Raw genomic sequence first — 15017 nt, 5'->3', positions numbered from 1 at the left:
ATGTGTCAGTTGCATTGCTGTCTATGCAGGGTCTTGCGGGTTTGGATGACACAAGGGTGAGTTATTAATGACAACATTTTCATTTTTGGGTGAACTACCCCTTTAATTGAAACTATTCTCATATTTTTATTAACTGAAGGCTAAAATATAAATATTAGAAAGTGTAAATTTAAAAAAAAATTAAATGAACTGGCAACTGAAATAAGATAAGTTTAAGTACTAAAATGACTAAACCTATAAAATAATACAAAGCAATTACAGGTAAATAGATTTTTTTCATTACAAAAGCATATGAAATGACCAAACCAAGACTTTTTCCAAAAATAAATTGATACCAAAACAGCATATTAAATAATACTGATTGAGATCCATTTTATTTACATATGTAGGCAGCAAAGGCAACCCACTAGGTTTTAAAAAAGAACCTAATTTTAGAACAAACACCATTATGTGCTCTGAACAAAAGTAAAAATGACAACTTTGGAAAGGAAATTGTTGAAATTATATAAAATCTAAATTTATGGTACAATAGCAAATAATAATAAGCATTACCATTGAGATACGCAAAGATGCTCCAGCAGATGAACTTGACCTTCAACTTCTAAGTTGAAAAACCTCCTCAAATGTGGCAATCCAACGCAGACTCAAATTCACCTCTCGCTGTTCCATTATTCTGCAAATTTAGCAGCCGCTTTTCAACATCCAATCAATTCCTGATAGATGAATTTGTTTCATAATGAATTTTCTTTTCATTCACAACATTACAGAAGCAAAATGAGTGGCAAGAGCAATTTCATGTTAATGGTTTGTTTGGAAAGATAAATACGAAGGCCTCAGAAAAACAAAAATCTTTAGTGAGTGTTGTGCTGTGATAGAGAACAAAAAAGAAGAAAACAGGCAGAGTCAAATGAGACTTAAAAATAAGAACTTCAATAAAGGTACCTACTAACTGACAGGTGCAGTGCTAAAAATCAAAAAGGCCACAGTATAAACATTTCAAACATCTTTACAATGCCAAACATTTTTGACAATAGATTGCACAAAAACAGTCTATTAACATCATTACAGTACGCAGATTGCAGGCAGAATATTTTCACAGTTCTGAGTCAAGACTGCGAGATCTGCCGAATGCAGCATTCATTCCACTGTACATAAGAGAAAAATCACATGATTACATGCATTGTAAAAACAAACAAAAGAAAACTGAATTCTGAAGTACAGTACAAACATTACAAAAGTGTTTTAATAAGTCCCTTTGGTGCCAAATATTGAACCTATTAAGAAAGGTATAAAACCGATTGATATAAAATCTAGATAAAACTATTAGAGGAAAAAATGAGATTCTTGTCTGTCAGCTGTGGCTGTGGAAATGTGAAGCTCAAAAACATCCAGCATTTCATCCAGTCACAGCAGGAATGGGAATTGCTCAGTTTTGGAGAAGTGCAGCGGTCTCTTCATCTCCATCTGCAGAATCCCGAGGAGATTTCCTGTACATCATGAACTGCACGGATATCTAAAGAAAAGCGTTGAGGCAAAAAGCTGAAATATTTTCTAACTATTCTGAATGAATTCAAACAAGGCTCAGTGCTCATGGGATTCTGACAAATGAGCTTCACATGAAAGGAAGTCACATGACCTCAGTGATGTAAAACACACAGCTGGATGCTATGGCAACAATCAGGGTTTTGTCAATATATGCGACCTCAAGTGATCCAGAAGGTCAAACATACAATGACTCAAGCATTTATGCAATATTGTCTATAACATTAGACATGTGACCTTTGACTGCATGTTTTGAGAAAACCTCACAGTTCAGCGTTTTATTTTAGCATCACTCATATTTTATTAATAATCTGAATTAGTTTTGATTTTTGAATTTCCTGTTTACGTTTTAACTTTAAAGTTTTAATTTTGTTGCTTTTTTATCTATTTGTTAAATACAGTTTTAGTTCTATGAGGACTGTGTTGGGAATCAGTGACCTCACTAACAGCTCAGTGGCTAACACGTGGCTTTAAAGGATACAATAAGGTCAAGAGAGAGCGTTCCCAGGCTGCCGATGAGCCAGGGGAGGTGGTGTATGATATAGCTGGCCTCTCCCTGCCCTGGATCTGGGTTCTTCAGTAGCACGCTGATGCCATATGTTGTGTTTCCCAGAATCACCAGAGCAAATAGGAAAAAAGACACGCCCTCTGTTGACTTCCTCTGAAACTGCAAGACAGCAAGAAATGTTTCAACTACACTAATCAGCAATACCTGTACATCTTAAGTGCTGCATGCATATGTAGCATGCAAATATACGAATAATAACTGTAGTCAGTCCCTGCATTGACACAACAGATGTCTGCAATGATTATAGTTTCCAAAGTAATAAGAAATTATATTTTGTATTAACAAAAATACTTTTAGAGACTTTAAAGGAGTAGTGAAAATTGTAAGACTGAACATAAATCCAAGATATAGATGAGTTTGTTTCTTTATCACAAAAGAGATTGGAGAAATTTAGCATTACATCACTTGCTCACCAATGGATCCTCTGCAGTGAATGGGTGCCGTCAGAATGAGAGTCCAAACAGCTGATAAAAACATCACAATAATCCACAAGTAATCCACACAACTCCAGTCCGTCAATTAACATCTCGTGAACCATGTGTTTGTACAAAAACAAATCCATCACGTAGACATTTTGAACCATTGTTACTAGCTATAATGAGAGTCCTCTATCCATAATATTGATTCTCCAGTGAAACAGTAGTCTCATCTGAATCAAGAGAGAAATATGCACAGATCAAGCACAGTTTACAAGAAAACAGTCCAATACAGTTTTAAACAAACATTTTGGTGTGAGAAGACAACAGGAGATGGACTTTTTCACTGGAGGAAGAGTTATGGATTTGGACTCGTATTCTGGCCAGAAGAAAAAATCTTGATAGATTTGTTTCTAACAATACATGCAGCTTTTCACTTAACAAGACATTAATTAAAGGACTGGAGTCGTGTGGATTACTGTGATGTTTTTATCAGCTGTTTGGACTCTCATTCTGACGGCACCCATTCACTACAGAGGATCAACTGGTGAGAAAGTGATGTAATGCTAAATTTCTTCAAATCTATTCCAATAAATAAACACCCTCATGCCATCCAAGATGTAGAACATATTGAGTACATTTCCAGCAAATTTTCACTACTGGCAGAACAATTCATTTAAGATTTTTTGAATAGTGACATAATTTTAATGACATTTAACCACAAATCCTATAAATTCTATAAATCGTCTAAAAATACATTTCCATTATTCCCAAATTTGAATCAGCATAAATTAAAGACAAACAATCAAGAGAGGATTTTGGCCCTGCAAGGCCCCTTTTGTGAGATCTAATGTCCAAACAATGAAAAATACTGTTGCAAATATTAAAAATAAATTTGCAAACACAACAATGAACACATTATGTGCACAATACACTGCAAAAGAGAAAACAATGTACCATAACTTGTGACAGCTTCTAAAATCAGAAGTTTTTAAGACACTTATGAAGGGCAGGAATATTACTTTTTTTTTTACATTTAAAAGTTAAAGTGAGTCAAGAAATTGTTATAATGGAAACAATCTTAATAGCCCCCAAAATTAGGTTCTGATTATTAAAACATGTAGCTAACTAATATAAAAATGCATTTATTAATTATTAAATAATAGAAATGTAAATAAATTAATATGACTTTCTTAAGATTTTGGGATGACATATTACTTGAACTTGTTCTGGAGAGATTTTGTGAAATTCATCAACACACACATGCAGTAAGACTTACATTAGTGTACATCTGTGGCAGTCTGGAGCATAAATACAGTACTGAAGATATAGAGCCAATGACAAAGCCTACAATCTCCTTTGTATCAAAGGGCTGAAAAACAAAAACAATCGAGTTTCAAATCAACTCTGAAATCACAAAAGAATGGAGTGCATCTCAATTCAATGATAAAAGTAACTCTACTCACCTGCACCGAACCGCTGTCCCCCTCCGCAGCCAGCAGCGCCCGACCTTTGAACCCCAGAGGTATCTGATCCTCTAGGGTTGAGTGAGGGAGGGTAAGGAGGGAAGATGTAATTCCCAGAAGACATAGCACGCTGACCGCATTCAGCAATGCACTGTTACTGGCTGCAGAGGAGAAAGACAGTTCTATGAATTAGCGTTTCAGCCATCAGCACATTCTTATAACAGACTGTGAAAGCTGAAGGTCAGACAGGAATATACAGTAATGTAGGGAGAGATGGGACACTGCGAGAGCCATTCTTGAACAGTGCTGTCACTGTTACTCTAACTAAATTTTTCAAGAACTGAAAAAAATTTAAGTAATAAAATTATACTGATATGAATATAATTTAAGGCTATATAAACTTAAAAGAAATAAAAATACAAAATATAAATGAATACTATAATAGTATATAAATAAATTATTTATATACTGTTATTAGTATTTATTCATATTTTGTATTTAATTTTAGTATTAATTAAAACAGTTTACTATAATGAATACTAAAATGAAATATAAACAATACTAAAATTAAAATCTTTTTAAAATATTAGTAAATACCATAGTAATATACAATACTAACCACTGTATATATGTTTTTGTGTGTGTGTGTGTGTGTGTGTGTGTGTATCTACATATGTGACCCTGGCCCACAAAAGCAGTCTTAAGTCGCTGGGGTATATTTGTAGCAACAGCCAAAAATACATTGTATGGGTCAAAATTATTGATTTTTCTTTTATGCCAAAAATCATTAGGATATTAATTAAAGATCATGTTCCGTGAAGACATTTTGTAAATTTCCTACCGTAAATATATCAAAACTTCATTTTTGATTAGTAATATGCATTGCTAAGAACTTCATTTGGACAACTTTAAAGGCGATTTTCTCTGTATTTTGTTTTTTTCGCACCCTTAGATTCCAGATTTTCAAATAGATGTATCTCGGCCAAATATTGTCCGATCCTAACAAACCATACATCAATGGAAAGCTTATTTATTCAGCTTTCAGATTTAAAAATAAAATGTACACTTATGAATGGTTTTGTTGTCCAGGGTCACATATATGCACGTAGGTGCACATTTAATGCCACATAGTTGGCCTCAAAAAAAAAAAAACAGGTGTGCCAGGAAAATAGTTTCCTGGAGAAAATAATAGATGAATGCAAGATATGTCTTGAAAGCAACCAATTACATAGAGCCTACCCTTATGACACATTTAAGTCACTAGTGAAGTATAATTTCCAACTCACCCCTAGATGACTTATTCTTCAGTTTATAGTAAAAGTACATTGACAGCATTAACATGTCTGCCAGGATGTAGTACACTGCGGTGTATTTCTAAAGGAGAAACGAAAGTGATGAATAGAAAATAATAAAATCAGGCCTCATTTTTAAAAAAAATTCTCAATTATATATATTATCATTTTCATTCATTGAGCAGATATTTTATCTAAAGTGATAAAGAATGTGACAATTGTTCCTTACCTGTAGTGGAAGTTGATCAGCCAAGAACGATCCAATAAGATTGCACGAGTCACCGGCCAGCCAAAATAACAGGAACCAAATCGACAGAGCGCTGTCCATATTTCCTGTCTTGCAGGAACTGTAGTATTGCCTACAGTAACAGTCAGTATGAGCTCATTATTTCTCATCATGTGCAAAATGTGTCCCTCTACACATATAAACTACTGTTCAAAGGTTTGGGTGCCAGTAATGTTTTTAAAAACAGTCTCTAATGCTCACCAAGGCTGCATTTATTTGACCAAAAATACAGCAAAAATAGTAATAGTGCAAAATATTATTACATTTTAAAATAAGCGTTTCATGTGTTTTTATGTTAAAATATAATTTATTTATTTGATGCACAGCTGAATTTTCAGCAGTCATTACATTATGATCCTTCAGAAATCATTCTAATATATTATAACTAATAACATTTCTTACAATTATCAATATTGAAAACAGTTGTGCTGTTTAAGTAAACCGTGATACATTTTTCAGGATTCTATAATTAATAGAAAGTCCAGAAGAACAGTATTTACTTAAAATAGATTTTTCTTTTAATCATTATTAATGTTTTTACTGTCTCTTTTGGTCATTTTAATGCATCGTCCCTGAAAAAAAAAAAAACTGTTCCCAAACTCTAGAATTTTTATAAGAAATCAAGTTCAAATGTATTGCTGTGCCTGCATGAATTGTATATCTATTATGACTAAACTAAGCCATACACAGTGCGACAGCATAAGAGCAGGCCTGCTTACGGTAGTGAAGACACCATGAAGCAAACTATCGACAGCAGTCCGAGAACAACACTGGAAACATCTCTGCCATCCTGGGCACATTCACCCAGTCCATACCAGATCCAGGCGATCCCGTGCGGGCAGAGAGAGCTGAAGTTCCCATCACCGCCCAGCACAAGCCCATCCGACATCACTGGAAAAACAGAGGAAACATAAGGAATGGCATTAGCATATCTGTACATATATGTTTGATTAGTCCAAACATATCAGTACAGTCCTGTTTAAACACTTACGGAACCAGAAGACATTACAAATACATGCATATATGTTTAGCACCTTACCTGTGATGTAAATCTTCAGCTGCTGAGGTAGAAAACCAGCGGTGTGTTGATCTTAGTCCGCAGCTACCTCGAGAAGAAAACAAACAAGTCGTCAAAATAACGAGGTCATCGTTCAGCGCTGTGATTGGATAGTTGAGGCGCGACGTCATCACCGGAATCCTCGCTAGTGAATCGGTTCCTTTGAACTGATTCAAAAGAGATCTGGTACAAAAAAAATGAACGATTCAGCTTTTTTTTGCGTGTGGTCTGAAATATTACGTGCTCTAAAATCTTCCCTCAATAAAGCCACATAGATACAAACTTTTAAGATGTAATTGCATGTGTCCCAGACAGATCAGCATGATTCAGCTAATAAAACAAAGGTAATTTAGAACCGAAATATAACATTAATTTACGTTAAACAATACTACAATTACTTATTAAAATAAGATGGTTCTATAAAACTGTCATGTAATTAAGTGCTAAACGTTCCGTAGTAAAGTCGAGAAGCGCTCGAACGATTCAGAATCATTCAGATCCATTTTCTGATCAGGTTTGATCGATCGATAACTAATCGGAGTCAAATCGTAGCTTGTAAAAATCCCGAATATTTATTTATTTAGTCATTTAGCAGACGCTTTTATCCAAAGCCACTTACAAATGAGGACATAAGAAGCAATCAAAAGGCAGTACTGATAATTATTATTTTCTTAATAAAAAAAACAGATTAAAATAAAATTAGAATAGAGAGGGTCAAGTAAAGATGGACCAGATTAGTTTTTAGCCGTTTCTTGAAGATGGGTAAGGATTCGTCTGCTCGGATTGAGTTGGGCAGGTCATTCCACCAGATGGGAACAGTTCATGCAAAAGTCCGTGAAAGTGTTTTTGTGCGTCTTTGGGATGGTGCAATAATATGAATATTATATATAATGTACTGTTATTTTCATATAACAAAAACTATAATAACTCAAAGTAACTTTAACAACAATAAAGTCATTTTCCCACCGTATTTGTTCTGGTCAGCATATCAGTTTAGGCACTATGGTGATCAACATGTCTCACATTTTCACAGATCGGTGAGAAGTGAAGCTAATGATACACAGGGCAACTTTTTGAGCAATGTTGCCGTCTACGGGCAACCGGGTGAGACACAGGGCCTAGGGCCGATTTAAAGTATCCAGATAGAAATGTGTCATCCATTCAGTGGGAAAGTGCCCAAGCAACACTGCTCAAAAAAGTAGCCCTTAGTGTTTTTTGTATATTAAACAACAAACTGCTAAAAATGAGCTAAATACAATACCTGTGTGTAATGAAAATCAGGAGAATTTTCTCTACCTTAGGCAATGTAAGGCTCCGTCTCCTCCAGACACAAACAGCAGCTCATATCAGCTGATCATCACGCATGACTTCACAAATGTCCATTCAGCAAAAACAGGACATGATTTCCTAAGAGTCTCTCGGCGCCGAACACAAGCCAAACTGAGACGTTTATGTTTACAAGACTATAAATGGCTCCTAATCTGTAAAATACTGCGGAGGACGGGGCTAGAGGTCACCGTTTTAACTCCAGTAATTGTTAGGTTAATTTTTAAAGTCATTACCTGCATAGAAATAACCTAGTCTTGACTAAAAAAAAGCTTTCGAAAACGATTGCCCAGGAAACAACATACTAATTCACTGAACATTTCTGGAAACGCGTCTCAGTGAAGCAAGCTGAAACTTGCCATTAAGAAATTATACACTGATTAAGCCAATTACGAAGCACCAAATATCAAACCGTTGTGAATAATAAGTGAAAGAATGATAACTTGCCTCGATTTGACACTTAAAAATGCCCCTGCCATGGAACACTGTTCAACATTGTAGTTAAAATCTACATTCAATTATATAGTAGACTTGTCTGAATGTATTCCGCTTCTTAACCCAACAGTTACAGGACATTTTGGAGAATAAAATTGAGATTTTATTGAATTTATAATTGTATAACACTGCCTTTTTAAATATTTAAATTTTGAACTGAATTGGATTTCAAATGACAAATGTAAAAATAATTAACTTCAACATTTACTCAACATCTAAGGCTATTCTAAACACATACTGTAGTTTATATATTACTGGAATGAAAAACAATGCTTGTTGAAAGTACTTTTGTATTGGCTTTTGTCAGGTGGCACAGACACCCATTTAATATGCATCTTTTGAGTTAAAGTGTCTGAGATTAAACTTTCCAACAATCCAGAAGTCACCGTTTTATTGAAAATAAAGATCAAAGTTTCTCCTACTGAAGGGATTTCAGCTGTAGGAATAAGAAAATACACATGCAAAGGAAGCAGGTGGGCCATATATGATAAACTTTATCATACAACAGAAGGGAGAGATGAGTATCATTTATAAAGGATCATTCCCAATAGATTTACAAATATAATAATAATAACAACTCAGTGTAAGAAAGAAAAACGTTATTTACTAAATCAGACCAAATCAAGACTATTTAAATCTGTACAAGTGTCTTCATCGACACCCAACAATTCGTTCATCGATCCTCCGATGAGGCGGCCAATGTCCACAATGCACGTTTAAAAGTTCTCACGCTGTATGTACAATGGATCGTCAGGGTTTGGGAGAACACGAAATAAACGAAGCATCTGAATCGCATCAGTTCCAGCACCATCCCGCCCTTCAGAGGGCAGAATAAGACTGAGCTTGAGAGGAAGATTTCTCACAAACGTTTCCTCTTTTTTCACTTGATGTGCAACAGCTTCTCGGTGTCCACTTTTAAGCGTTTGCGTTTCGGTTGTACGTCATCGTCAGAGTCCTCCGAATCCTTATCGGCTTCCGCTCGCACCTCCTCCATGACTACCGGGAACATCTGGTCGGGAAAAATCTCCAGCAGTTTCTCCTCGAAATGCAGACACACGGCTTTGCCCGCCTCTGCCACTTCCGAGTCGGCCTAGGAGAGAGAGGAGAGGGGAAAGAGTGTGGAAATGTGAGGAAAGGTGTGGAGAGAGCAGGTGGAATGCAGGCCCAGGGATGAACGGGTGAGGAGGAGGAGAGAAGCACAGAAAGGGTTAAAACTCCCATTTTAGCTGCTTTGGGTGCCAGCACTGCTGAACCCATCGGTGTGGTGTACGAAACATCTTACCTGAACATTACTCTGTCTCTCCTCATCATAAACCTGGATTATTCGAGACATCTAAAAAGGGCAACGACACCACCAAAAAAAAAAGAAAAAAAAAATAAATGCAAAAGAAAAGGGGGAAGAAAGATTTTATACCATCCACACAGTGAGGTCACAGCCTCATCTGTATTTAAAAATGTCCAAGGAGCACAATTTTCGGTTTGCTCATAATAAATGCCTTTCAGTTAGAAGGCATAAACAAACAGCCTCTATATATTCATGAAGAAAAACTAGAGGGGTATTTGCCTTAAAATATTAATAAAAAAAAAAAACGTAATGACAAACAAACTAAATGCAACCCAGATAAAATGTATGGAAAACTTACAGAAAATTCTGAAATAGTTCACAATAACGTGCTTCTTTGACATAAATGCCCCAATCATCAAGTTTAGTGAAGACAGTAAAATGTCTACCACATTTTACAGTTATCTTCAGACAGAAATAAAATTTCAGTAACCCTAGAAATCATCACAACAGCAGTGCTACAGTTCATAACATGGGTGTTTCTACTGTTAAAGTTATTTTCCCCCACAACAAACACCCTATTTGTGAATTTCAAGCATACTGTGGTCACTGTGAGGAACTCAGACACCCCAAACAGAACAAATCCATCCACTGAAATGATCTAAAGTGGACGTATACATCCTTTGGTAAAATAGAAGCCCAAAAATCCTTACAACATTCAGTGTGTAATAATTGCGTATTTGATTCATGTATTGCCACTGCATTTAAAATGGAAGCTGTTGCAGATGTAAAATTATTTGCTGTCAATAACACACAACACCACTCAAAACTTTTAACTTTTAAACTTATAATTTATTGTAATGCTTTTTTCCTCAGTTGGGCAGAACAAACATACTTGTTTCCTTGTTCAGACGGCAATATACGGTGAAAATTCAGATTTGGGTCATATATTCTAAGACAGGCTAGAATCTGTGATTGCGAAGTACAGTAAATATCCACACCGGTGCGGTGACTGACAGCTACACATTCACCTCAAAACATTAGATTCATCTGTGCTGGGGCCGTGCCAGAACACTGGATCACAACCCCGCGCACGGTAGATAATTCCGCAAGATACTGCAATTCCGGGTTTTCAAACATAGATGGCGACAAAGAGGTAAAAGTTACGGACTGCAGCTTTAAAGTTACCAATATTATGCAAGTGCAAAAAGCTGAGAAATTTCACTTATTCTTTAGAATGACAATGTTCCTCATTACAACTAGCAAAACTTGCAATTTGAAGCATGTTGACAATTAAAAAAATAATAATAATAATCAAGACCCACCCAAACTTCCGTTATTAACAGGAAATACATAAACTCATGGAGTTTGCTTCATGGGGTCTTGAATGAATGTCAGAGACAGTGAATGACTGCAAAACTGACATTCATATCATGCATTTGATTGTCATTTTTATTGTTCAAATAAAAATACTGAACAATAATCAAATGTATCATACAAAAAACACTGTGCAACATTAAAATAAACATCCCTTCAATGGCGTGAAACATTAAAGTGTGTTAGCCCTGTGACAAACACAAGCTCAACATCCTGCCGCTGATTAATGCTCAGCTTGACTGAAACCATTCTTTTAATAGTTAGTACTGGTGACCATAAGAGGCAGTGAACTCATGCAAATCCATCACATGTTCTCATGCCGTGTTGCTTTAGTGTATCTCTCCAAATACTCGTTTCTTACATGCAACTTCCCATCGCACCCCCACACAGGTTAAGGACATGCCCCGAACTCACCTCATTATATTTGGCACAATTGCTAAAGACCAGGCGCACGTCAGACACAAACTCTTTAGGGCTCCTGTAATGCAGAGGATGTTTTTGCTGCAGTTTCCCCTTTACCATGGACAAATCCATAGGATGCTTTATTATGTTATAGTAATTGGGTACCTGGAGAGAAATCAAGGCTTCAGCATTAAAATGATAATGTTGAACATGGGGCTCTCTTCCAAACCATTTAATTTGCCCTTCAACTCAACATTTTTAGGTATTATATGTGCATCCCAAATGAAAAAGTACTATTAATACTATAACGATATTAGCCAAAAGCAAAGGCAGCATTGTAGTTTAGGCCCATAATGCATTGCAGCAAGCTCAGCTTTCTCTGCTCCAGTGTTGTTAACCATTAAAAATAATTTTCCTTAATTGAAATGAAGCTAAAATAAAACGTTACATTAAAATTAGAAATGTTTTAAGCTATAAAGAAATAAAACAAGTTGAACTAAAATTACTATTCTAAAACAGAAATAAAAATCAAGTTAAAGTAGAACCACAAAGATGATGACATAAATCACATGATAAAGTTACTAAAACTATTAAAAATCGTGAAAGAGCAAAGTGAGGGGACCAAATCCAATTAAATAACAAAATCATTGTTATTACACGTCAGCCTGATGCATTATTGCATTCACTCAACGTAATTACACAAGAATCATAATCCTACTATGACAAATAACAGCAGGAAATGGCCCAGAGGCTCAATACATGTTTGAAAACAGATGACTGGAGTCACTACAGATGTGCATGTGAGCGATGCTGCTGTTTTAGAAGCTTTATTGCAGTAGTGTTAATGACCTAGCAGAGAGGCAGCAATTAAATATTACCGCTCATACTGAGCAATGGTCCAATTACACATCTGAGCTTTGCCCTTTAAGAACACTTCATCAGAAACGTCTGCATTTATGGGAAATGAGGATATTGTGGGCTTGATGGAAACTCACCGACATAGGAACAGGCTCTTGAAACTCTGTACTGAGCTCATGACAAAACACATGCAGCAGCAAGCGCTCACAACGCTAAAATACAGGAAGAGGAGAGAAGAAGAAACATTAACAATCTGCAGTTATGCAAAAACTTCAAATATATTAATGGAGGAAGAAGCTTTGTGGACCATATCTGATTGTTGGGTCACTAAGGTTCGCATTTTTAGAAAATATTTTAAAGCCAAACATCGTTAGTGTTTGTCAAAACAATATACTGTGCATAATTTATATTACATTATAGAGTGTCTGGTATGAAGTATTGGGATAAAATAAATCACACAAAAGTCCTCATAAAAGCAATCTTGGCCAATCTACCAATTATGGGTAAAGTACTATGTGCTCCCCATAGTTCACTCGTTTGATGAATATGATTGTGTTTGTTTCTCAGTGTGACTCACTCGCTGGTCCTCCGGACTCATTGCCGTCTCACTCATGTCCTTCTTACTGGGTGGATCGTCATCACAGTTGTATTCCATCTCTGGCTTTGTGAGACTTCTGCAGAAGGTGCACATCCAATCTCCACTGCAGCAGAAAGAAGGTATAACATCATTTAACACACAAAAATCACACAAAAAGGAATTAACGCCTTAAAACATTCATACATGTTTGTTTTTACCCATTTATTAATCTTAGTCAAAGTTTATGGCACCACAAACAGTCATAATTTAGGTTTTCAAGAATTTCCACCCTCTCTCTGACCTCCAAGCTGTTACGCTACTGAACTTTTATGATCACAATATGTAAATGACCTCTCTGTTGGCTAAACAAATTGGTCAGTTATTTATCTCTCTACTCATTTTGTTTACCTGAGTTAAGTATTAGTGCAAGGTCTAACAAGCTGACCAAAAAAAAAAATTGAATAATTAATATCAATGCGTTCTCTATTCAATCACCTTGTTTTCTTTTCATTTATTATAAAAAAATATCCCTCGAACACTAGCACTCTCTAATCTTTTTCTATTCTTCCAACATGTTATGAAAAAAAACCTGGCAACGTGTAATGAATTAGACTAAGACTTGTCAGAGCACTTCCATATTATTATTATTTTTGTTGGTTTTGATTGCTTCTGTTGTCCTCATTTATAAGTCACTTTGGATAAAAGCACCTGCTAAATGAAAATGTAAATGTAAGGCTATGCTAGCTTCATTGGCACTGTAAATGCTTGCTCAGTGCCTTTGGTTTCATTTAACCATATGTGCAATTTGATGGCTAAAACATGGTATGTTATGAAATGTTATTGGTAGAGTCTTAGAAAATTATGGCAATTTGTCATTTATGAATAGAAATGCCATCGGTGACATGAAATTGTTTAAAATAAAATAATATGCTATTGATGGCATCTTAAATAAAATAAAATAAAATAATACATTTTAAACAAATAAAAAAAATAAATGTAAATTTAATATATAAATTAATAAATAATAAAATAATTTAAGTTAAAAAAAAAAGTGTCAATTACAAATGCTACAGATGGCATCTTAATAAAAATACAAAATAAAAGTAAATAAAATACAATACTAGTCAGTTATGATTAGTAAATATAAAGATGTAAATTAATACTTAATGGGAATTTCATACATTTAGATAATGAATAGCAAATGATCTGCTATTAACCAAAGTGACAGACCCCTAGGATTAAGTGTCGTACTCAAGCACACATTGCTAATAGTTCACCGATTGCACCTTGTAGGTTTCAAACCCATAACCTTTCAGTTACCAGCCCAGATGTACCACAATATAACACCATTAAGGCCAAACTAAATGTGTTGCATCACCTGTATAACTACAGCCACATTCTTTACCTGGGAGAGGATTTGAGTGTTGGGATATGGCAGGTCATGTGGAAAACTTTAGGACAACGATCACAGCACAGCAGCTCTCCTCCATTCTGACACACGGCACACCAGTCCTCATTCGGGTCGTCTTCCTTTCCTACAGTGGTCTGGCTGTTGGCGTTAGCGGTGCTCCTCTGCTGACTACCATTTGATGCAGTGGTCCCATTGGTTAGAGGTGCACTGGAGTTTGGCTTCGTACAGGATGAGCGCTGAGCGCTCTGTGGTTCAGATTTAACATTTTCACCAAGTGTTCTTAAAATGTCCTGGACTGAACCGGTGGACACGGAGCCGAGGACAGGAAGAGGGGGAGTTAGACTTACTTCTGGGCTGCTCATCTGGTTTGAGGAAGAAGAAGAGCAACAGAAACACATTGTATGACATGAAACAAACTGTATCTCTTAGAACCAATAAGAAAAAAATAAACTTATTATTCATATTTGAAAGAAACTGTAAGCTGAGGATAAATACCATGCAAGCACTCCGTCTGCCATCTTTACAGCGCTCAGTTTTGACGTTTGCTCCAGAATAGCTACATTCTTCCTCAACTCCCGGTTCCTGTTTCACCTTCACCTGGTCCACTGTCGTGTTCCCCATCCCAGGTCTACCAGCTGACCCACAACTGAACCCACACACAT

General features: G+C 35.9%; 2 protein-coding genes across 3 annotated transcripts in view; both read right to left on the bottom strand.

Annotated features, from left to right (window-relative positions):
• Positions 1-908: 908 nt before the first annotated feature.
• Positions 909-7992, bottom strand: LOC306849051 (lysosomal amino acid transporter 1 homolog). Of its 2 annotated transcripts, XM_079383908.1 has the most exons (9): positions 7924-7992; positions 6610-6672; positions 6290-6461; positions 5514-5643; positions 5279-5366; positions 3993-4153; positions 3806-3898; positions 2024-2209; positions 909-1513 (listed from the first exon to the last, which is right to left on the bottom strand). In XM_079383908.1, the coding sequence occupies exons 3-9, from the start codon at positions 6457-6459 to the stop codon at positions 1427-1429; spliced, it is 915 nt and encodes a 304-aa protein (XP_079240034.1). In that variant the 5' UTR covers positions 6460-6461; positions 6610-6672; positions 7924-7992; the 3' UTR covers positions 909-1426. The 2 variants fall into 2 exon arrangements, with proteins under 2 accessions (XP_079240034.1, XP_079240033.1); XM_079383907.1 differs by lacking the exon at positions 7924-7992 and having other exon boundaries at positions 6610-6739.
• An 830-nt stretch (positions 7993-8822) lies between these two features.
• LOC306848989 (E3 ubiquitin-protein ligase TRIM33-like) overlaps positions 8823-15017 on the bottom strand; it is a 30819-nt gene continuing 24624 nt past the window's right edge. Inside the window, exons 14-20 of the mRNA XM_079383792.1 lie at positions 14851-15001; positions 14350-14717; positions 12945-13068; positions 12505-12579; positions 11522-11674; positions 9731-9781; positions 8823-9538 (exon numbers count right to left, since the gene is read on the bottom strand). Coding sequence (XP_079239918.1) covers positions 9329-9538; positions 9731-9781; positions 11522-11674; positions 12505-12579; positions 12945-13068; positions 14350-14717; positions 14851-15001 — 1132 coding nt within the window. The 3' untranslated portion in view covers positions 8823-9328. The remainder of the gene's footprint in view (positions 9539-9730; positions 9782-11521; positions 11675-12504; positions 12580-12944; positions 13069-14349; positions 14718-14850; positions 15002-15017) is intronic.

This window comes from Barbus barbus (genome assembly GCF_936440315.1).
Source record: "Barbus barbus genome assembly, chromosome: 29".
Lineage (NCBI taxonomy): Eukaryota > Metazoa > Chordata > Actinopteri > Cypriniformes > Cyprinidae > Barbus > Barbus barbus.
This window is presented reverse-complemented; position numbering and strand designations above follow the sequence as displayed.